Source organism: Haliaeetus leucocephalus, unplaced genomic scaffold (assembly GCF_000737465.1).
Source record: "Haliaeetus leucocephalus isolate CR32 unplaced genomic scaffold, Haliaeetus_leucocephalus-4.0 Scaffold93, whole genome shotgun sequence".
Lineage (NCBI taxonomy): Eukaryota > Metazoa > Chordata > Aves > Accipitriformes > Accipitridae > Haliaeetus > Haliaeetus leucocephalus.
This window is the reverse complement of record NW_010972529.1, coordinates 1,051,301-1,073,309: the sequence shown is the minus strand read 5'-3', so window position 1 is coordinate 1,073,309 and position 22,009 is coordinate 1,051,301. Positions and strand designations below refer to the sequence as shown.

General features: G+C 41.0%; 2 protein-coding genes across 2 annotated transcripts in view; both read right to left on the bottom strand.

The window, feature by feature from the left end:
* Window positions 1-11,321, bottom strand: part of GRIK1 (glutamate receptor, ionotropic, kainate 1) — a 245,730-nt gene extending 234,409 nt beyond the window's left edge. The window contains exon 1 of the mRNA XM_010585332.1: window positions 11,207-11,321. Within this exon, the coding sequence (XP_010583634.1) occupies window positions 11,207-11,321 (115 nt within the window). The remainder of the gene's footprint in view (window positions 1-11,206) is intronic.
* Window positions 11,322-14,097: 2,776 nt separating this feature from the next.
* Window positions 14,098-14,766, bottom strand: LOC104842765 (claudin-8-like). The gene has a single exon (XM_010585331.1). The coding sequence runs from the start codon at window positions 14,764-14,766 to the stop codon at window positions 14,098-14,100; it is 669 nt and encodes a 222-aa protein (XP_010583633.1).
* Between the last annotated feature and the right edge of the window lie 7,243 nt (window positions 14,767-22,009).

The window sequence follows — 22,009 nt, the reverse complement described above, 5'->3', positions numbered from 1 at the left end:
AATAACAGGATCTGCTGAGCGCAAGTCTTGTTGGTAGACCAGATACTACAGCACAGTCTCCTATTCAGCGTGTGGGAGAATTGTGAATTGTGGTGTTCAGTTTTATTTATTTCCCCTGGCAGTGCTGCTGCCATGGCTTCTTCAACATGCAGGGAGAGAGAAGACTCAGAGAAATAGTTAACTCAACCATGTCAGTGGGGCTTCTGGCACAGGTGGAGCAAAATACTTCTCAAAGATTAGAAAAATGTATTTTGAGGAAGACAATAGCCTGAGGAAAATGGAGTCCTGCACACATTTCTTTGTGCAACATACAAAACAGATGAAAGTGTATTTAATCATACAGAAGTACACAGAAAAATCGTTTATTAATCCATGACTGAAACCTGTGTCTCCACTTGACAGCATTTGTAATAACTACAGTATTTATGTTATCCTGCCCCAATCACATTCCAAGCTAAACGATGAAGACTGAACAAAGCTGGATATGTCTGTGGCCTAGATTAAACTTACTAAATTATAACTTTCCTAGTGGGCCAAATTCTTCTGTCTTGGCAAGATCTTAAAGTCATGAGGATGAGTTTGGCTAGATATTAAAACATGGGAAAATGATTTTGAGAATTGCTGTACACGCAAAAGGATCTATCCTTTGAATTTCCTAGAATACAAGTAGCAAGGTTACCTAAACAGGTATGTGTCAAATTTAGGTTAAAAAAAGTGTCTTCTGCAATTATAATCACATTTGCTGATTTTGTCTTTACAGAAATTTCTCTCAGTCTTTGTGCCCCCCTGCCAGATGATAGATGATAACAGAGTGAGCTAGCAAGTTGTCTCACTGACAGCCTCCCTAATTGTCACTGCTAGTGGGAGCCCCCATTCAGCTCCTGCCCTTGCTCTTAGTCCTTTGCTGAGCTAAGGTGGAGGTGTGCCATGTGCAGCCTTGTACCTCTTTAATGTTGTTGCTAGCAGGCCAGTGTTTCCATGGATTGTGCCAGCTCATACCTGGAGGAAGTGATACCAGTGCAAACCATACTCCATTGGTGGGGGTTTTACAGGGTTGTAGTAATCTTACCAGAAAAGAAACTTCACAGCGTGTATTCAGGTAGAAACCTAACTTCCCATTTCATCATGTGCTGGTAAAGAAGATGGTGCACCACAGCCACACACATTTTTGGGCACCCATGTAGCAGGGTTAAATACACCCTTTTAGAAACTATAAAGCTTTACAGATTTCCAGGCTAAGCATTGCTGTCTGTTTGAATTTTCAGCTTTTTTCTTATATAATAAGCCTGAAAGTTTCTATTATATTGGAAGCAGTCAAAGGAAAGGACCTCTTTTTACCCATAAAGTATCCTTTCACAGCTCATGAAAATGTCCCCTCCAAGAGCCAGACATTTGGCTGGTATATGCTCAATTCCCCTAACTTCCATGAAGCTGCACTGACGTACATTCCTGGTAACAACAGACATCCTCTAGGTGCCCAGTATGGATGGAGCCTGCATTTTTCTTTTTTCAGTCTGTGAGTCGTACACCTACTGCCAGCAATTTGGGGCAGGGGGTGGTGGGGGGGTGTGTGTGGTGTGTGTGATACCCACAACAGATACAACTGCACATGTAAAGCCAACTTCTGTAGATAATATAACCAAGGCAGATGACTCTGTCTTCTTGGATCATTCTGACTGCTACTACACATGTTGCTCTTTTTTCACAGAGTTTGGGATTTAACTCCCTAAATTCATTCATTTCAAACACATTTATGCCTGCTTCTGCTGATAACTCTCCACAGCCACTGGCAGAGAACTAGGCTGTCCAGTATTAATCTTCCCTGCTGTAATGAAATCTGATTTTTACTTTGGCATTCTGTAGTGAAATTTAAGCAAAACTTACACTTTTGAAGCATAGACAGGGACCACTATTGTGAACTTATCATTAAAATGTTAAAAAGTTCTTATGCTCCAAGAAAACTAAAACCTGCTAATTTACATATTAATAGACCTTTTATGCTCAGGAAGATAACAAATGCAATCTTTGGCCAAATACAGAGAATTAATTACAGCAAGAGAAAGGATCCTATGAAATATACAAAGCAAGCTCTGAATATTCTGAAAGAATATTATTGTCAGTCAAGTTTCAGTATATAACATAATACTACAGGAAGAGTGAATTGGTTTGTGTCTGTTGCAGGGCTTTAGAGAAAGAGAGATTAGATAGACATCTAGTATGTGCTGTCCATTTGAGACACTGTACCAAAGCAGATATGAAAGATAAAATGGATATACAGATGGCCACTAAACCTGCAATGTTGAGTTCTTTATCCGTCTCAGAAGTTGAAAATCTGTAAAAGAGCTCAGTACTGGCAAATAAACAGCCCAATTCAAGGAAAAACAAGCCCTCCAAAAGATAAATGACTTACTGAAGAACAAATGGGGAGATACCTGCCTCAGAGCTACTGTTGGCCAGCAGTATGGGTAAGGCACTGTCAGAGACAGAGCGCCCCAGGAAAAGACATAAAGCAGAAGTGATCATTTACACTGCAACAAGTCACCAGGACCGGAGATTTCATCAAAGTGCTTCGCAGCAAATTAAGAATGAAGGAGCAGGAATATTAACAGAAATACTTAATCTGTTACTAAAGAGAGCTACCAGTCCCGCAGACTGGAGATTAGTCGGTGTTCCTTCATCCAGAATATTGCAAACCAGGTGGCATTTCTGCATGATCAGTTACACTTGATGTATAGGTAATTAAGGTGAGAGTCATGAAACATCTATTTATCTCTCCATCTATATTCTTAAACTGTTGTTTCACCACTGCATTATTTAACAAGAATGTCCTCTGCCAGAGACAAATCTGTGTAAGTCTGTGAACGTATGCCCACCCTTCCCGGTTTATTAGAATTCTTTGAGCAAATACAGATGTAAGAGAAAGAAAATCCTTTATGATTTATTTCTGTCTTTCAAAAGCATTTGATAAAGTCACCAACAGGAAGCTGCTGACAGAGGTAGTTATATTCTATCCTCACATGTACTCACATGTAGCTCCATCAGGAATTGGCAGCTGGTCAAGATGTAAAATACAAAATGTTGATGAAGACATTTGAACACTGACAGAGCCTATACAGTCCCATGAGAAACTGAAGACTCTGTGCAGCACCCACAGATATTATCGGAGTGTATTGGCTTCATGGAGTTTTGAGGTCCTACAGCATTCGCTGATCTATATATGTGCTTAAATCCCAGGCATACACATGCATATTTTAAATCATTCCTACTTTTGTGAGCCACTTTGCTGCTGCACAATTTCCTCTAGCCCATCAGCTTCCTAGCCACCAACAAAACCTTAGTTAGATGCTATTAGCTTATCTCCTTGTTGGAAATAGTTTCTCTTCTCACACCTTTGTTTTTTATACTGTTTCTTCTTCCTAGTTAGCTGTTATGAGCATATCCGAGTGGTCTGATCTTATAGCTGAGAACTAGATATTTCTTAGCCATGTCCTCTGCGTGGTACATAATGTTCAGGCTTCACTGGGCTGATGGAGCTGACAGGGTGCATGTGAGGAATCTGGCCCTGGAACTGCTAACATTGTTATGCTTCCTAGCTGCTGAAACCTAAGAAATCACCAAGGCATCAGTTTAGTCAGGCACGGAAGAAGTTAGCAAAGGCAAGCATGTGCTTGTGTGCATTGCATAACCAGGGCCTTAAAATTTCCTCCATCTACAAAATCGGAATCACATATCTTCCTGGTCTCAGAGAAAACACAGAAATTACTTTACATAATACATGGAGAGTGATTTAAAGACACAAAGCAATGACTAAGCACTAATTTCTAGTAGTCTCACCCCGTACTGCTGGTATGGTCTAGATGGTTGTGTTTCCCAGCACAGACTCTTCTAATTCAGGTGCTTGCCGTGTTTCTGAAGTCTGGCTGCTATTTGCTAGAAAACACTATGTATGTGTTGACATTTCAAGTGCAAGTACTGTAATTCTTATTACAGTGTTCCAAATGCCACCAGTGTTGTTTTTCTGCACTCTCAAAACCTTCCAGCTTCCCTCTGCTCAGTCATTATCCTTTTAAAATTGGTTTTTGCCTTTCTCTGTCCTTACCCACTCATAATTATTGCTTCTATCCATATCACATATCCTACCTTCAAACTCTGCTTTTATTTTTATGTATGGATTTCAGGAAAGTCTAAGGCATCCTCCAATACTTCTGTTAGAAGATGCTTTGCAGAAATGAATTGTTCTGTGCAACTAATCTGATCACCCGGTCTATCACAAAATAGAAGTGCAGAGTAATCTAAGAATACTTGGTTTTCCTGAAGAAACAGTTGCACTGGGAATTTGGGGGACCTAAGATTTATGACTTGAGAACAGAGAGACAAGATGTATTAAACCTTAATGCTAATAGTAAATATAAAAATAAATATTCAAATGCATAAATAAAACATGGGTGTGGGTTTTTAGCTAGAAAGGGGGCAGGAAATTAATCTTTTTTAACAAGAACTCCAGTATATTGAAAGTTGAATTTTCTTTTTAGCCATTATTAAGATTGATTGATTTAGACCTCAATACATTTCCTGTGGCTAGCAATTGCATTACTGCTACTGCTAAACATGTTTCTGAAATAATAAATAGCAATTTGAATTCATTCAACTACACACATGGTCTCTGTTCTTGTAATTAGCTTGAAAAATAAAACAACTATGTCCCAGTAAAATTTAATGGTTACCTGTTATAAAGGGTAAGAGCGTTTCATAGTTTGACTGTTATGTAGAATGTTATGAATATTTAAAAGAGATTGGCTTTTCTGCCCTTCCCCCGAGTCATCTTACTTTCTCCCTTAATTAAAGATCAATTAATCATTTTGTACAGAATTGGGGAAAAAAGTAAATATTCTAGAGCAGTACAAATCCAGTATTTCAGCTGTTCTAGAATCACTTTATTAAACAGTCTTTAGCCCAACTGAAGTTTTAGTTGTCAATCCAGCTGATCATTTGATGTTTCTTTTTTTTTTTTTCTTCTTTGATGGTACTATTAGGTCATCAAGTCTTACATAAATCATTGGCTTTATGACTTTGATCAAGGCATAATTTTTTCTTCACCTGAAGAGATCATGCCCAATAAAACAAAAACCTGGCCATTTCTATTTCTGTATTTCCTTCTCTTAATATAGAATATTGGTAATTTTTTTAAAGTGTTATTGCATTGATTTCCTGGAGCAGCAATGCTCTGCTAGTAAAGCAAGCTGCATAGTCAAAACCAGGACTATGGTAGATACCACTATTCTATTCTGCTGATGCCAGCTGATAACTTTTTATGCAACCAACTGCGTACACTCACAGGCACACAATGTAAAATGAAAATTTAATAATAAATACACTTACATATTATTTAAAATGTGATAGGAAGATAAAAAACCTTAGATGTAAGAGTTTTACATCATGTTGTTGAAAAGATTTCTACAATACTCTGGCATTAAAAAAGAATCCATTCTTGTTAAATCATTTAGAAAAGGAAAAGACCACACTAATAACCATTACTAATCTAGATCCTGTGAAAAAGATTATTTTTTGTTGTCTGTTGGTTTGGAGGTTGAAGTTAACTGACTAGGACTATTCTCATAGAAGTGCTAGGAACTATGTATTATACCACATAAATAACGTAGGAAAATATGGTAGTGTCAAACCTCATTAAAAATACATTTTCATCTCTCCTTCTCATGAAAATTAGTCTTCTGCAGTTATTCTGTCTGTCTGTCCGCTCCCCCAGTAACTCTAGTATCTGTCAGTCAATTTCAATCTGCCCCACAGTGCAAGCTGCTGTTAGGGGAATAGTAAGCCAACCTGGATGAAACCTGGATTCATTAACTCCCACTGACAGGACAACATAATTAAAAAATCCTGAAATGCATCTCAAAGGGAGTGGTGGAATTTCAGATGCTAATTAGGGAAGTAAATACACAGTGAGTAAACTGTACTTGAGTATGTCCTTTTAATCTTTGGAAAATCTCCATGTTTAGCAACATTTAGTCTACCAATGATATACAGATTGTGTAACCTGGAAACACTTTTTAAATTATGGAAAATAATTTCAGTGTATATGGCCATCATGTCTCTACCGCTCTGTGTGTGTGTGCGCATGCATGGAGGTGAATTTGCATACATGAGGAGTTGGGATGGTTGTTCCAGAAATACCAAAGGAGAAAGAACACCCAACAACGAATTTCAGCAGGCAGTTGCAGGATGTTATCCATCCCTATATGAAACTCTGAGCAACTGAACAAGCATCTCCAGGACCACTGACAGCTGATCCTGAGTAACTATAACTGATGCTAATATGCCTGATGATTAAAAGATCTATGGGTCATAACAAGAACCTTTCTATTGGCTTCAATAAACTTTGAACTGTACCCTCACTCCTAACTCATGAGTGTACTAAAACAACTTGGACATTTATCTCCAAAGTCTTTCATCCCTTACCTTTGTTTGACCCTGAAAGGCTTCAAGGGTGTTTTGGTTCTCCGTGTGAAATGGTATTGGTCTGAAATGACATGCTTGTACCATAAGGCCAGGTGAACCACAGATTTATGAACAGTGCATTACATGGGAATGCTCAGTCTCTATTGAAAGATAATTTGTCATGGGCACCACTCAAAAAAAGATTAGTATGTAATTAGCTCTTGGCAGTGGAGTGTTTCCAAACTGTGGGGTGTCAAACAGCTTTCTGGGTGGCACACAAACCACAAAAACCAGGAAATGGGTGCGGTGAGCCCAGGGAGAGGAAGTCACTGCTGCTCTGCTTGGAGACAGGTCAGTGCTTTTTGTTGCCTCTGTTAGCCAACACTTCATCGCCTTGTACACATCCCTTGGCAAATTGAGTTGCTTACTCCACAAACTCCATTTCTTGATAATTACTTTGATAATCACTGCATTTTCCTGCTTGAAGAAACATGCACAAAAGTAGACTTGGAAAGTGGGGGCAAACACTGTTGGAAAGAAGGCATGTCCCAGCGCAGCAGCACGGACATCTGGAAACCCATGCAGTCCCTCTGCTGCAGACAGAAGGGACAGAGTGTGAGAGGCAGCTGTGTGCATCCATGGCGTGAGCTGGTCATCTCATCAGAGCTTTCCACCTGGTGCTGTGCGGAGCAGCGCACCTCTCCATCCCACTCACTGCTCCCATCCTGGTCAGCTGTGGCTGAGCCAGAGGGCAGGAGGACTCCAGGAGGTCTTCAGGCCCAAACATGAGGCACCTGGGTTAGACCGTTACTGACGGGAAACGTCTGGACAGTGCACCAAGAGGCAACCTCTTCCACTCCCCCCAGGGTCTGGCTGCCAGTGCCCACAGGCAGCTCTGACATGGTGCTGCCACACAACCTGCTGCGGCCTTGTCTCCCTCCAGTGCTGCCCTCACCCTGAGGGCTGTCATCCCAGCCAGGCCTGGGGCCAAGTGGCACCTGGTGATGGCCGGGCTGCGGCCAACCCCAGTCACCATCACCGGCCCAGAGCGGCTTACCTCACCAGAGGCTGTGGGATGAGGTCTGGGAGGGAGGGAGGGCACCACACTGCCCTGATGGCCCCGCAGCCACCCTTCACCGCTGCACCCCAGGAGGAAACTTTCAGTGGGGCTGTACTGGCTGTAGGTGCCCATGCTCTGGCGGGGGGCTGCAGGGCGGCCTCTGTGAGGAGAGGCCGGGGCTGCCCCGAGCCGGACACAGCCGGTTCCAGCCGGCTCCGACCGACCCCCCGCAGGGCACAGCTGTGGGGAAAGCCTGTGTAAGAAAGGGCAAAACACTGCCCGGCTGTGAGGGGAAAAGTGTGAGAAACAGCCCTGCAGGCACCAAGGGGAGAGGGGGAGGAGGGGAAGGGGGTGCTCCAGTCACCCCAGCAGGGATCCCCTGCAGCCCCTGGAGAGACCACGCTGGAGCAGGGGAAGAGTGTGAGGAGGGGAAGTGAGAGAGCATCTGGGTGGGCATCCGGCAGCCTGCCAAAGGTCAACCCAACCCACCACAAGGGCACGTTCAGATGAGGGAAGGAGCATGGTCTTCCTTTACACCCCTGTAAAGGCAATCTGCCGTTGTGTGTCCTCTGTCCTGGGGCTGCAGGCAGGAGCTCTAGCACCAGCGTTGGTCTTCCCTGCATCTCCCATTGTGTGGCTGCAGCAGCCACCAGGTTGGTGTAAGAAGAGCTTGCGGTCAGCATTTTGGATGTGCCAGTGAGGGACCAGGACTCAGACTAACCTGTGAAACTGGGCCTCACAAAAAGTACTTAGCTAACAATATACTTTTCTTCAACATGTGGAGTTTATGTTGCCAATTTTTGCTAAATTCAGAATGAATGTGACAGTATGTGAGGCAATGTTTGTTGGGGTCTAGAGATTATTTTCTATCTCCCAGCACCATCTGGCATTACAGTGGAAACTCTGAATGAATAAACATTGCTTATCATTCTGTCAGTCACTCATCCACCAGACAGAAGCTGAAATGCTAATGTACTCATCATCTTTGTCATTTGGCAATCAGGGACTACTTCACGGTAACTGAGACAAAGACCACAGATTAAGGTCCATAGCAGAAGTGGGCAAGAGAGATTTAGCAACCTTAATGTATTATTCAGTTTGACTGATGCTGATGCAGGGAACAGAACTTGATGGGTTTGTGGTTTCTATTTTTGAAGTGTGTTTTTTGCACAAAGGTGTTGGATTTGTCAGTTAAATTGCTGTAAGCTCTTTTGTTGTTGTTGTTGTTTAAATAGGAGCGATGTTTAAACAAAAAAAGGGGGATGATAAAGGGAACTGCATGATAAATTCATCTTTAGTGATTGATACACAGGTAGTGTTTGCTTGGAAATTATTGGGGCAAGGGAAGTGTACATGCATTAGGATGAATGATAAGTAGTTCAAACATCTTGGGGCAATTCTGTCAGTTCCCTCCTCAGAGCAGAGAGCTGCATCCAGATTCTCTAGCTTTGCTTCCCTTGTCACTGCAGCAATCATTACAACTCGAGCAGTGAGTGCTCCTGGATAACAGACAGATCCACAATCCTTGATTAAAATGACACCTCTTCTTAAAACTCATCTTACCAGCAAGATTTGCTCTGGTTTGTAAGGCCCACATGAAGGAGGCACTTTGAAGAGCAGTGTCACTTTGATACAGAGTCTCTGCATCAGCACACGCACACCATTGGGCTCACTGCTTGAACTGGCTGGCAACAGAAAGTTAAAGCACAGTAAAGTTTACTTTCCTATAATGCCTCAAAATTTCACACTGCTCAGGTGATGACACATTCAAGTGAGAAGCGTTTTTGGAGGGACAGGCAAATGACTAGATAAAGGAATAAAAAGTCTAATGGTAAAATTAGCTCACTTTCATTTTTAAAGGGCTGGAAGTGTAGGGATGAGAATCTCAGGTAACCTTTTGTGTTCTGCTTTTCTTCTGGTACAAACAGCTGAGTTCAATATAGTATTTTCTCTTTTTCCTTTAATTGTTTTAAAAATTATGCAATTGGTTGTATTGTCACTGAGGACACACTGGCTTCAATCCATTCTGATCCCCAGAATTGAACAAACTCTCTGATACTGACTCTGCAGGTGTACATGGCTTGTTAATACCGCTGTCACAACCCTTTCCCTAGCCGGTTCTGTTCCTTGATGTTGCTAAAAACAAAATCTTTGTGCTTTTGAATAACTTTTGTTTGTCTTCATTGACAGCTGGAACATTTTCTGCGAGTGGCAACTGAACACAAGAAGCACTGACACAGACCTTTTCAGCTGAAAATGTCCTACCCTTATCAGGGTATTTCTTGTTTTCTTTTGCTCTTTGTTTCTTCAAGTAGCCATAAAATGTCAAGTTAGTCTTAGACTCTGAGACTTAAATCAGCAAAGCGTGTAAGTAAGTCAGAGAGCATTTCCATAGCAGATACAAAGGAAAGGAATTGTTTATTTGGTGGGTTAGCTCTGTCCCAGTTTTCAAAGATGACGTAGGACTTCCCTGAAAAGATCTCTTGTGCTTTTTCCAAAAGGGTGGTTACCGTCAATCAGAAGGACACAATCAAGCTCCCATTTCTGACTTGGTGAGTCCTCACACTGATTTTCAGGAGAGTTGTAATATTTTTTTAACATAAACTCATTTAGTCTTAATGTCCTTCACACAGATCATTGTCTCTGCATATCAGGACTGATGACTGCATGTATTTATTTGTCTCAAAACCTGTCTGATTCATGTTTTTGTTATAATGAAATATTTTGCTAAGCTGTCATTTTTGGCATAAATATATTCCGTTGGCTGCATCTTAGTGGTGGATTATTTGCTTCAGAATCTTTTCTTTTCATCTCAGAGATGAATATACATTTTGGGACCAGCTTTTGAAATATCAATTTGCTTCAGGAAACTTCTTATAAGCAAGACTTGGTAGTCAGCACTAAATCAGTTTTGTGTATTTTGTTTCCCACGGAATCAGACCCACTTTGTTTATTATCTAGCAAAACCCAAAGCATAATGTAAAAACCAAGACTGAATCAGAAAAGGACATTATAAAAATACTGAAGCTGTCTTTCCCTGGCAATGGGGAAATACACTCATTCACTTTAGTATAAAAAAGAAACAGTGATACAATGGTAAAAAAAAAACCTGAAGGGTTCATACATTTATTTCAAATACATAGCAGAATATCAGCTATTCACATTTATTTCCAAAGTAATTTTGTCCTGCAATCACAAAATATTAAAGTATATGATAGCATCAGGATATTAAACTAGATATTTAACCATAATATTTAATCAGCTGTTATTAACAAATACAGCAGGCCTGAAGTTTAATGTGAACATAACATCACTAAAGCAAGTTTACCGCCTCCACTCCTCAATGAAAGCAGAGCTTCAGTACACAAAAACCTGACACGACATTTTAATAATCCCTGGCCCACGCACATCAAATGACACCCACATGCTAGGCCTTTTCTTCTGAGATAAAAGTCTGGTCAATAGCGATTATTCACACCCTGCTTCCTCTTGGTCCTCCATCATGTAGTGTGTAACCAATGCTCTGTTTCCACAGCCCTCCTGTGCCCTGGAGTGAAGAGGTGGCCCTTTCCCTAATGTCTTTGCCTCATTACACGTGTTCCTGAGCATCCTCTCCTCACCTATCTCACTTGAGAAGGACATGTTCAGCCACCTAAATAAACTTCAAGAGTCACCTTAGACACTTGGGGTTACCTGAGATGGGGTCTGGCTGGATATAACCCAGAAGGGGCAGGAGGTCTCCTGGAGCAGCAGACGGAGGGTAGAAGGTGCAGACTTGGGCACTAGAGATCTGTGCAAGCTCCTCCATCACTCCCCTCAAGCCAAGCTCTTCCTGTTACCCTCAGAAAACTCATGAACAGCAGCAGTTTAATTTCAAAGCTCAACCGCAGTTTTTCTTTAAAGCCCTTAAAACTTCCTTTTCTTACTCATACCTCCAAACTGCAGCTCCCAACTAGTCAGTTCTGAGCACCACAGGTTTTGAATAGGGGAAAAGGAGGAAGAAAAAAACCTGTCTCCCTTAGCAGATGCAAATGTACCCATACAGTTTACTCGGCATTCCTTGCATACAGAGGTAAAATGTCTAGTAATCATCTTTATGGGGTTTCCCCCATCAGAATCCACAATAAGGGAATTTCTGTTCTGTTCAAAGGGAGAAGGTTAATCACTGTGTTACACCTCTTGCAGATTAGCTTCTTATGAGAAATTTGTTCCTGCATCAAATTCAGAAATTTTAATGTCACAGACTCTTAAACATATTTGGGTGAGTCTATAAGTGCTAAATCACATCACCAGAAATTGCCGTTTGTGTCAGTAAAACCCCAGACATCCAAACAGCAGCCCAGCCTAGCTGTACACTTGGAATCAAGGTCAGATTCCAAACCCACATGCAAGCACAAGGTTGTCTGAGCTTAGAGATTTTGTTTTACCTCATCTTTTGATCAACTGGTAAAAGAGAGAAATGGAGCAATATGCAGCCATCAGGTGTTAATGTTAGATGTAAAGAGCTTAGGTTTTCTTTCAAATGAATGTTAAATGCTCAAATAAAGCAGTTTTATCTTTTAACTCTTTGAAAATAAAGTTACTAGTGTAAATGGCACAGCCAGTTCAAATCTGATTTCTAGATGAAACCACTGATATTGAAAGCTTTCAGGATCCTTTAATTAATGTTATAGAAAATTGCACTTACTTCTTCAGCACTTACATCTGCATAAAGTTGCATTACACTGAATACATCATCATTTAAATCCATTACCTACATATAAATATGTATCATATTTGCATTGCAAATGTCTTCATCCTCTGCTTTGTTAATCACAAATGTCATATCTGAATAAACCCCAAAAATGCAATTCTAGCTTACTCACCAAATAGTTCCTTATTAAACAAAATATGTATTATAGGACATAAATACAATAAAATAATAGGTGAAGGTCCTCATGGTAGTATAAATTATTACCAAAGTCAACAGAATGACTCCAGTGAAATGAGTTGTCTGACCCAATGACAGCTGCTGTGACAGACATTGGCAGCTATAAGACAACATAAAAAATATGTTTTAGTACTAGAAAACCTACTTACAAATGTTCTCTTAAAGGCTCATCTGGAATTAATAAGTGCTGATTTGACTGCTCAAGTGATGAGCAGGATGCATTAAACCTGTTTTCTGGTGACTAGAAAATTCCCACTAAAAGATCTGAGCTGGTTCTCTTAAATGTAAATAAATGCACATTAGTTAATATATGCAATGAATACCTGTGTTCAACGGCACTGTTTTGTTTAGGTTCATCTGAAGTCAATAAAAGGCTTGTTTAATTAAATGCAGCTTTCCATGTTCTGCTTCAGATTGAACAGTCAAATGAATACATAGAGGCATTGTTCTGCTCAACGCAAAAAGTCATTACACCCTGTTTTTTCAGATACCAGTCGCAGACACAGAAAAGGATCAAACTGAGTACCTGTGTCACGAAATTATCAATGAAATTACACTATCCATTACTACTGTGTAAAGAACTGGAAAGAATGTTTTGGACTGGTCAATGTTGTGACACGGACACTGTCAAAAGCAAGTTCCAAGTTTTCAGCCGTGAAAAAAAAATGCACAGCTGGAAATACTGTTGAATTCTGCACAAAGGACAGACAGGCATAAGGCTGCTCAGTCTACATTTTCAAATAAATCTTGTGAACACAAAACAGTCAGAACAACATCAGGGCTTGGCTTTTGTGGGTGTGATGGAAGATGTAGGCAGGAACTCTTGATCCTCCAACGGGCAAGTGGGGATTACATATTTACATTGCCTGGCTTGTTTACTTATAGTTTACATTAGCACGGTGCTTTAAAGTGCATAAAGACAGATGGTCTGTCCTGAATTTCATACAAGAGGAGGTGCTACCTGTAAAACAGGAGAAGTCATAAAAAATGAGAGGTAGCAAGCAACGGAAATGTAATACAAAGTCTGGTGAAGTGATTAAAAATTTTATTATTCCATGAGCTGGATTCTGTGCCCTGCAGAAGAGGTAAGAAGGATACACCAATTCCACAAGCATCAGTGAAATCCATAGTCAATCATAGAGGCCTCTGATGGGAGAGCATGAACATTTGTGTGCCAATATTGGAAGTCAGAGTGCTGGGGGTTTCTCCATTCAGCAGCTGCTTCAGCCATGCTGCCAACTCCATGCTTCTCACCACTGTCCTAGAGCAGTCCTTATGAAGATTTTACCTTAGAGTAAAATGCCCTGCTCTCTTTGCACACCATGGGTTAGGGGAGGGCAATGGTGCTATTGCACAGCAGCTGCCTTCCAGCCAAACCATGTGCTGTTCATCTTCTCTGAGAGACTCTTGGCTGCTGCTGTTCCTATACCATTCTTCATTCCTGTAAAATGGTGAGATTTTTCTTCTGACTGTGCTCAAACATAATGCCCACATAATAACATTTCCTGTAAGCATGTTAGAAAGCAGATATGTATGTCAATAGTAAATAGCAAATGAACAAAACTGTTCCTCCATTACAGATGCAGAGTTTAATTAGACACTGAAGTCAATCGGAACATATCGACATGCTAAGCAGAAAGATCACATGTAGCAACTACACATAGGCATGCACACTTAGGGACGGCCCTCCTGCAAAGTCAGGTTTGTGCAACCTGTGACAGGAAAGTGACGGATACCTGGATTTTGAGGATGTATCAGCCCAGCACCAGAAGCTACAGTACATTGCTCCTGCAACGATGAGAAGTGCAGTGCTCACCCAGCCTACATAGAGAGCAGCTCCTAGCTCTCGTTTCAGTGGCACAGGAACTTTTGGATCATAGAAGTCGTGAATGATGCTACCTCCAGTCCAGGACACAGGGATGAGAACGAGGATGCCCGTCAGGAGAAAGGCAACTCCAGCTGCCAGTATAAAGATACTGATGCCCTGGGCATCCTCCTTGGTCCTGTGAGTGTACTTCACACCAACAATGGCCATCAAAAAGGAAATGATTGACAGGACCACTGCAATGCACATGAGGGCTCTGAACGCCTCCAAGGGTGGGGGGAGAGCCAGGACAGAGTCGTAGAATTTGCACTGCAGCCTGATGCCCAGCTGACTGATGCAGTCCATCCACAGTCCTTCCCAGATGGTCTCAAACACCACGATGTTGCCATCAATGTAGGCAGAAACTCTCCACTGCGGCATAACTGTGGCTGCCAAAGTCCCGACCATGCCAACACCTCCAAATATTAGACCAGTGATTTGTAACACACAGCAAGCCATGCTTCTTCTGAAAAAGACACCTCAAGCAAGGTGGCCTAGAAAGTCTTCCAAAATCACTTTTTCATAGAAGAAATATAAAGTATGAGAGGGAATATTTTCTCCAGTAGTTTCCTCATACAGCAAGTTGTTGGGTTTTTTTTTTAAAAGCAGCTCACTCCAGCCTGAGGTTCAGACAGGTGGAAATCCATTTCTGACTGGCTAGAAGGACTTGCTATTTATTTGCTTTGAAATCCTCTCTGACTACAGCGCCTACCCATCAAGCCTAACAAGTTTCCAGCCAATGGGAAACTAGGAGGTGTGTGTCATAGTTGATTTTACTGCTTCTCATAGTCTGTCTGTAGTCATGCTATAATTAAGTAAGTGTCAGGGATTCAATTAAAGGTACCTAATTGCAGGGCTAATAACTTCTTAACTACAAGATCGCAGCTATGTTGAAATCTAGTACAGAAAATCTGCACTTCTATCTGTTAAAATATTATATAAAATACGTTATTACAGTTGTTCTTATGACAAAAGCTAAACTTGGACTTGGAGTGGGACTTACTTTCTAAGTGCTACAGCCCTGGGAAAACATCTGATATTTTTTTTTAAATCAAGCTAGGAGGTACTTGGTGTAGCTCTTTAATGTTGATTCCTCATTTTGATCAAATACAAAAGTATAATCATGATATTAGACAGGTACAGGAAAGTCAAGTATTCCAATCAACATCAAAGCTTTACTCTACCAGCTGCATAATTCACAAGGACGACAAAGAAAATAGCTGGCAGAGTTTCACAGCTCCTGCTTTTGAATCCGCAAGTGAGGTCACTGTTAGGAAATAATCCTCTATGAGACTCTCTCCCCATTAGAAGGGTAGTGTTGTCATTATGTTCCATATTAATAATCTTCTCCCGGTAACATTAGGAGGGTTTGGGGGTAATTGTCTAATATGAAAAGGATAAGCTTTTCTTTCAGCGTACAATGCACCTTGAAAGAAGTCAGAGATCCCTCCCACAAGCACGTATCTCAGCCTGCACAGATAGCTACAAGCCCGGACAAAAAAGCATGCCAAAGTCTGATTTGCCTTGAGCAAGTTAGGAATAACTGCTGCACTATGCTTTTTTTACTTTCTTCTCCCTACCTTGAGATAATAGTATATGATGACAACTCATGGGTGTTGTTGAAATCGATGCGTTTCTGGTTACTCCAGCTCTTTGAACCAATGGGGCTAGTAAAAAAAAACAACTTTGGCCCACTAAAGACGATGAAGACCTCTAGAAGTGCTGTCAAAGAAAGATGTATTCTTCAATCACTTGTGGGTTGTAGTGTTGTGGGCTCTGTGTGTTTGGAAATATCAGACATTGCCTTTGATGGTATTAATTTAGTTACAGCCTTAGGTACCTACACAACATATTCAAAGTAAACGCTAAAACCCATGAAAAGTGAATTGCCCATCTAAACCACTCACAACCCACAAAATCCCTTCCTTCCTAGAGTTACTAACTGCAAGGAAGGAGTGCCAGATAATACAAGATATATAGTATAATGTTACATGTCCATGCGGAAAATACTCCCAAGGGATCTGAGCAATTCATTTTTGCCTTCAAGCCTGCCAGCAGGAATCTGGAGAGAAAAAATGTCTTCAGCTAAGATGTGAAATGTAACCTTTAGAAACTAAATACATTATCAGATTTGTTCTTAGAGAGAGATGAATATTACATCACTCTTCTGCAGACATAAAAAAAGAATGCCATGATGCTGAAAAGTTAAGGCACTTTGCTAGATGCCACAAAGAAGGAGGTGTAGAGATGAAATCAGAAGTCATAGATGGTTACCTGCCTAAAAGAAACTCCTTTCTCTGGCAGGAGACTGTTCCCTTAGAAGAAGACTGCACACAAGACCTGTACTATTTAACTTGAGTACAGTCTCCATTCATCTTGTAGGACTTTTTTACCTCTGAATTCTCAAAACTGGTTTTTGATTTGTTATTTTAACTTCAAAAAAGAAATCAACTTATTATGGCAAAGCCCTCTCAAAACTAGCATTTAAAAGTCATTTTTTCAACAGAAAAACTCTTTGTGCAACATTTTCAGGCAGCCAGCTTTTGACGGTATACACAGCTGGAGAACAGACCATGCCTAATGCCCTGAATCTGTTTGTCTGACTACCTTATCTAGCAGGATTGTCCTGAAATAATTTTTCTTTACGTGACTCTGGGAGGGTCAGCCATTGAGGTCATGCATAAAATTACTCTCTGTGACAGCCAGGGCAAAGTTTGTATAGAAGATTAACTGCTCGCAGAAATACTATTAAAATGCATCATATGCTGATTGTGTAGCAATAGATCCAGAGAGTGCTAAATGGTTGAGTGGTTTTTTGATCTGTAATTGGAAGTAGTACCTATGGTGAGTGACATCCAGTGTAGATGTAGGTGTAAGAGAGGAACATCCAGGCTACACTGCTGCATGTCCTGTCCACTGGCAGGATGGTTCTTGTTATTGAAACCTGAGGGGAAGGAAGCAGGAAAGGAAAACCAATAAATGGCAGTTTTGAAATTTGAAGATAAATTTCAGAAATAAAAATGAGCTACAGGACACAGGCTGGAAAAAAAAATAAATCAAGAAACACTACCAGCATCTTGGAAACTCATGAGGACTGGAAAATCTCATCAACCTCTTAAATGCCAATGAACCCCTGGCTTTGCTAATCACTGGAAGAATTATCTTTGGCAGAAAACTCCTATGCTTGAATCAGCCTGGAGGGAGCTCTTATGCCCTTGTATACCCTCGAGAACTCTACTTCCATTTAAATGCTCACTTCACCTCTCAGAAAGAAATGCTTAGTTGACTGAGTTACTTCAAAATCACTCAACATCAGACAGCTCTTAAAGTAGAAATTAAATACATGCTTATATGGTGGGCATAGCAGATACAATGGCTTTAGTGTCAGGTGAGAAGAAATAAAAGGAAAATCAAATTTACACCTGACTAGACTTTAGAAGTCACCTCATTCTGTGTATCATCCATCTGTTATGCTATTTGGATGATTACCTGCCTCAAGATGAGAATACCAGTTGTTATGCAAAGATGTCCACCCCAAAATTTGCCTTCAAAGAGGAAAATCAGCAACTGAAGAAGCACCATATTACACCTAATCTTTACCTTGATCTCTGTTCAGATTTACATTTTCTCTTCCCTTCAAATCAGGATGTTCATTTGAATCTTTTCCTAGGGCATTATCTTCTGTTCCCCACCTAGCTTTTAAAAAGTTGATGCCCCTTGAAAAGGGGGAAGTAGAGCATCTCCAGTCCATATGATTAACAGAACCTGTCAATGATCCCCAGTGCTTAATTAATTACAGGCATCAATAATGTAAGGACTTAATTGCCTCCCAGAAAGCAGGTTTCATTCCTTTTTGTATATCTTCTATGTACATGGAATTTTAGAGTCCTTATACATATACATGCACCTGTATATAGACAAATAGACTTTAATCTTGTACAAACGTACAACTAAAATGTACATAGTTCATTATGAGCTCTCGTTGAGAATAGGTAGGCTAGTTATGCTACAGGATAATGAGTTAAATTTAAGGTTCTGTAACATTTTTGGAACAGGCAAATATGCAGATTTATCAAAAGCACACTTTAGATTACTGATTACTAAGAGTTACAGTTAAGTCTCTTAATGTCCCAGAGGCTGCAGTTTTCCGGTAAGGCTGCAAAGCTGCCTAACCACCTGCAAAGCCTGGCAATGTGGAGTGCAGCAGGCTGTGGCTCTGCAGTCACTCTATATACTGTCCCCTTGGGCAGAGGCTCTGGGGACCTAGGTAGACCTAGATCATTCTCTACACGTAAAATTTGCTTTAAGCGTACAACAGATAGGGTTAGGATTGTCTGCAGATCATTTGTTTTGGAAACACGTGTGAATGGCATCAGTTCCTCCCTACTTGTGGCTTCCACTAGTCCATTCATTACATGCTGGGGTAACCACTTTATTTACAAGGTCTGGTCAATGAAGTTGAGTTAATGGTTCCATTACTTTCTATGGTATTTTGATTGACTACTGTATTTTGAGCCTATTGGTGAAGCAAAAGGTTACTTTGATTCTGTTTTAATTCAGGAGAAAATGGACTGAAGCCAAGAGAGGCCTTTTTATTTGTGCTAACTTTAATACTGCTGCCTGCACATATGTTAAAAGATGAAGGCACATCTCCTTCCCCCTCTCTTCAAGTGTGGCACATTTTGGAATGAGAGGAACATCTGCTCAGTGTAGCTTAGAGAAGGATTTCCCCCAGCCACATGATAGGCACTGTACTTGGGTGCTGACCTCTAACTCTAGCTTTGAGGCAACCCATGACTGACAGTTGAATTGAAAAGAACTAATATTTATCTTCCACCTTCTTCCTCAGCATGCCTGAAATTCTCAGCCTGACAAAACTGCCAAACTCTTAATGATATTCCATGTCTGAGGAAGCCTGTCTCCTGGACACTGTGAATGAACTCGAGTTTAGTGTAATAAAACTCTACAGTAATAAAATATTAAATACTCCTTTGAGTATTTAATCCATCTAAACTGCTTCAGGCTTTTACAAGGTATTTGTCACCTCAATACCTTGTGCACAGGGAGTAGCCATCCTGACAGAAATAGAACCTGCCAGAAAATATGCTATCTTACTTTGCTGTTTAATGACAGGACCTCAAAGCATTCCTTTAGAAAATACTTGGGGGAATTTGATTGTGCAGCTCACATTAAGCTGTTGGAAGTGTAACAGTGGCAAATTCCCAAGGCAGTATTGATTGTTTTCATAAGAGTTAGCAGCAGGGTATGCTGTTAGGCTATTACTGGATGAAGCACAGGGGAACTCCTTTATTTACATGATTTACTATGATGGAATAAAAGAGGAGAAGGTATATTGTGGCAGTGGTGGCCTAAAGATAGATGAGAGACAAGGTTTGTAGAAGGAGGTAATAGCTTTTATTAGACTACCTGATACTGTTAGAAACAAGTTCTTAGGCTCAGAATCCCAAGAAAGATTGCTTTTGGAGCACAGCATAACAATACACCCTTGAACTAGCTTTCCAGTAACCAGGCAGTGCAGGTAACTAAAGAAGTAAGTCTCGAACTTTGAAGAAGAGGGTTTTTTCCCATCTTTCTCAGTTATAATTTGGGCTCCTCCCTGTCCAGTCCTGTCCCACTCACTTCTTATCCTCTCCCAAACGCCAGCTCCTGAATGTAACTAACTACACTCTTCATTTCCAACTCCAGAATAAACCCTAGCAGCGTGAGGTCCGCCACCACTACCCTCAATGACACCCCTAAACCTGTCATCTCAGCACACACCAGGGTCACCCTCTACCCCCAGACTCTCACCTTTCTCTCTGTACCCAAATCCAGAGTCCTTTATCAAACCTCTGTGCTTCTGGCCAGGATGTTCCATTACTCCTCTCTCCTTAGGACTGGGATTCACCTCTTCCCTGGGACACCCTGGCTGACTTTCCCCAGCTGGCAAGCTGGGTGTCCCCTAGGAAGCAGCAGCATAGCCCCTGCCCATTGGGCCTGTGTAGCTGGTGGAGTTCATCTCCCGATTTACCTCAGTTCCCCTTCAAACAGAGGGAGAGAAGATGCAGAGGAGAGGGGAAGCCCTGCCCAGCCAACCAGCTGTTCCTGCACTTACACAAAAGAACCTCTTCCTGGAAGTCATAAATCACTTTGGATTTGTGCTGGCACAGAGACCAAAGCAGGAGTATTTTGCAGGAAGCAATTAATTTTTGTCACTTGCTCTCAGAACACCCTCTCCAGCATCGTGAATCATAGCAGTCCCAAGGATGCACCACTGTCACTGTAGTTTGGGGGCTGATGTGTCTCTGCACAGTGACAGCCCATAGCCTGCAAGGGCACAAATGATTCACCAGTGTGGGCACACTGCTTTCCCTCAGGGGCAATCCAGTGCTGTTCCTAATTGCAGCATACTGTGTAGCCATTCAAAATTTGAACTTCTTTGTCCATGATCAAGCAGCAGATGCTTTCATTCCAGATCTGAAATGTGTAGTTTAGCACAGAGTGCAATACTTCAGAAGGAGGAATGTCTAATAACTATTTCTACCAACCACGTGGTGGGAGTTAATGGGCTGGATGTTAGGGAAGGGAAAGGAAAAAAAGATAGAAAACAGTCTGATATGTGCAAACTGACTTAAAAACAAGTATAAAATGGAGGTGGGAAAAGAGTCAGCAAATCTGATGCTTTTGGGTTGGAATGGAACAGGGTTCACATCCTGAGGCAGGAAATGGTATGTGAAGGATCATTAAGATAAGGGGATCTGTATCTCTGTAGAAGACCATTGCCAATGAGGTGAAAGTGCCTGGAGAATTGAGGGAGAACAACTCCTCTGATCCTAATCATGTTATTTTTTATTAATTAAACTGAACAGCTTAGGGATGTGAATGTGGATGAGGCTTAAAAATTCCTTAGGAAGTGTCTGGAATGTGAGTCCCATGGGGAAGGAAAGGAGAGACTTGTAGGTTGATACTCAACTGGATTAATAAATCCACAGAGAAGGTATGTTGTAGAAGAACAGAAAAGGTAACAAACCTTCAAAGAAAATACATCTAAGAGGTCAGAAAATTTAAGGGGAAAATGAGGCTCAATAAAAGTCAATCCAAATTAGGCTTTTCAAAAAATAGAATAATAAAAGGTGCTAGAGGCATACAAATAATACAGAACGGCAAGGGAAGAGGCATGCTAGGCTGTGAGTATGAGTCTGAGAAAGGTAGTTAGCCCTCCTCTTCTTTGAATTTAAGTAACAACAAGGATATAGAAGGAGAGCATGACAGAATTACAAGACTTGATCCAAGGTAGATAAAAAACTCCAAATCTTTGTGAGTACAAACTGAAGAACGAGAGTAATTTCTACTGTAGGAAATTCAGCATGTGCACTTCCAAATCTGGTAACAAGGACTGTTAGCATATGTATCACATTGGGAGTGATACTGTGTGCCTGGACAACAATGAAAGTAAGGGAATGAGAAGGGAGGTGGAAAACCCTGTGCACAACTAGAAACCCATTAGTCAGAATCTAATAGTATAAGATGATTTAAAATCCATTATGAAGAAAAGAATAAATACCTAGAAGTAAATGGAAGGTTAAATAAAATGCAGCATGGACACAGCAAAAACAGATTCGTTTTTTGTTTGGTAACATTTTATAGAAAATAAAAGTTGAGAAACTCTAATCCATTTGGACCTTATTAAAGCATCTGAGAC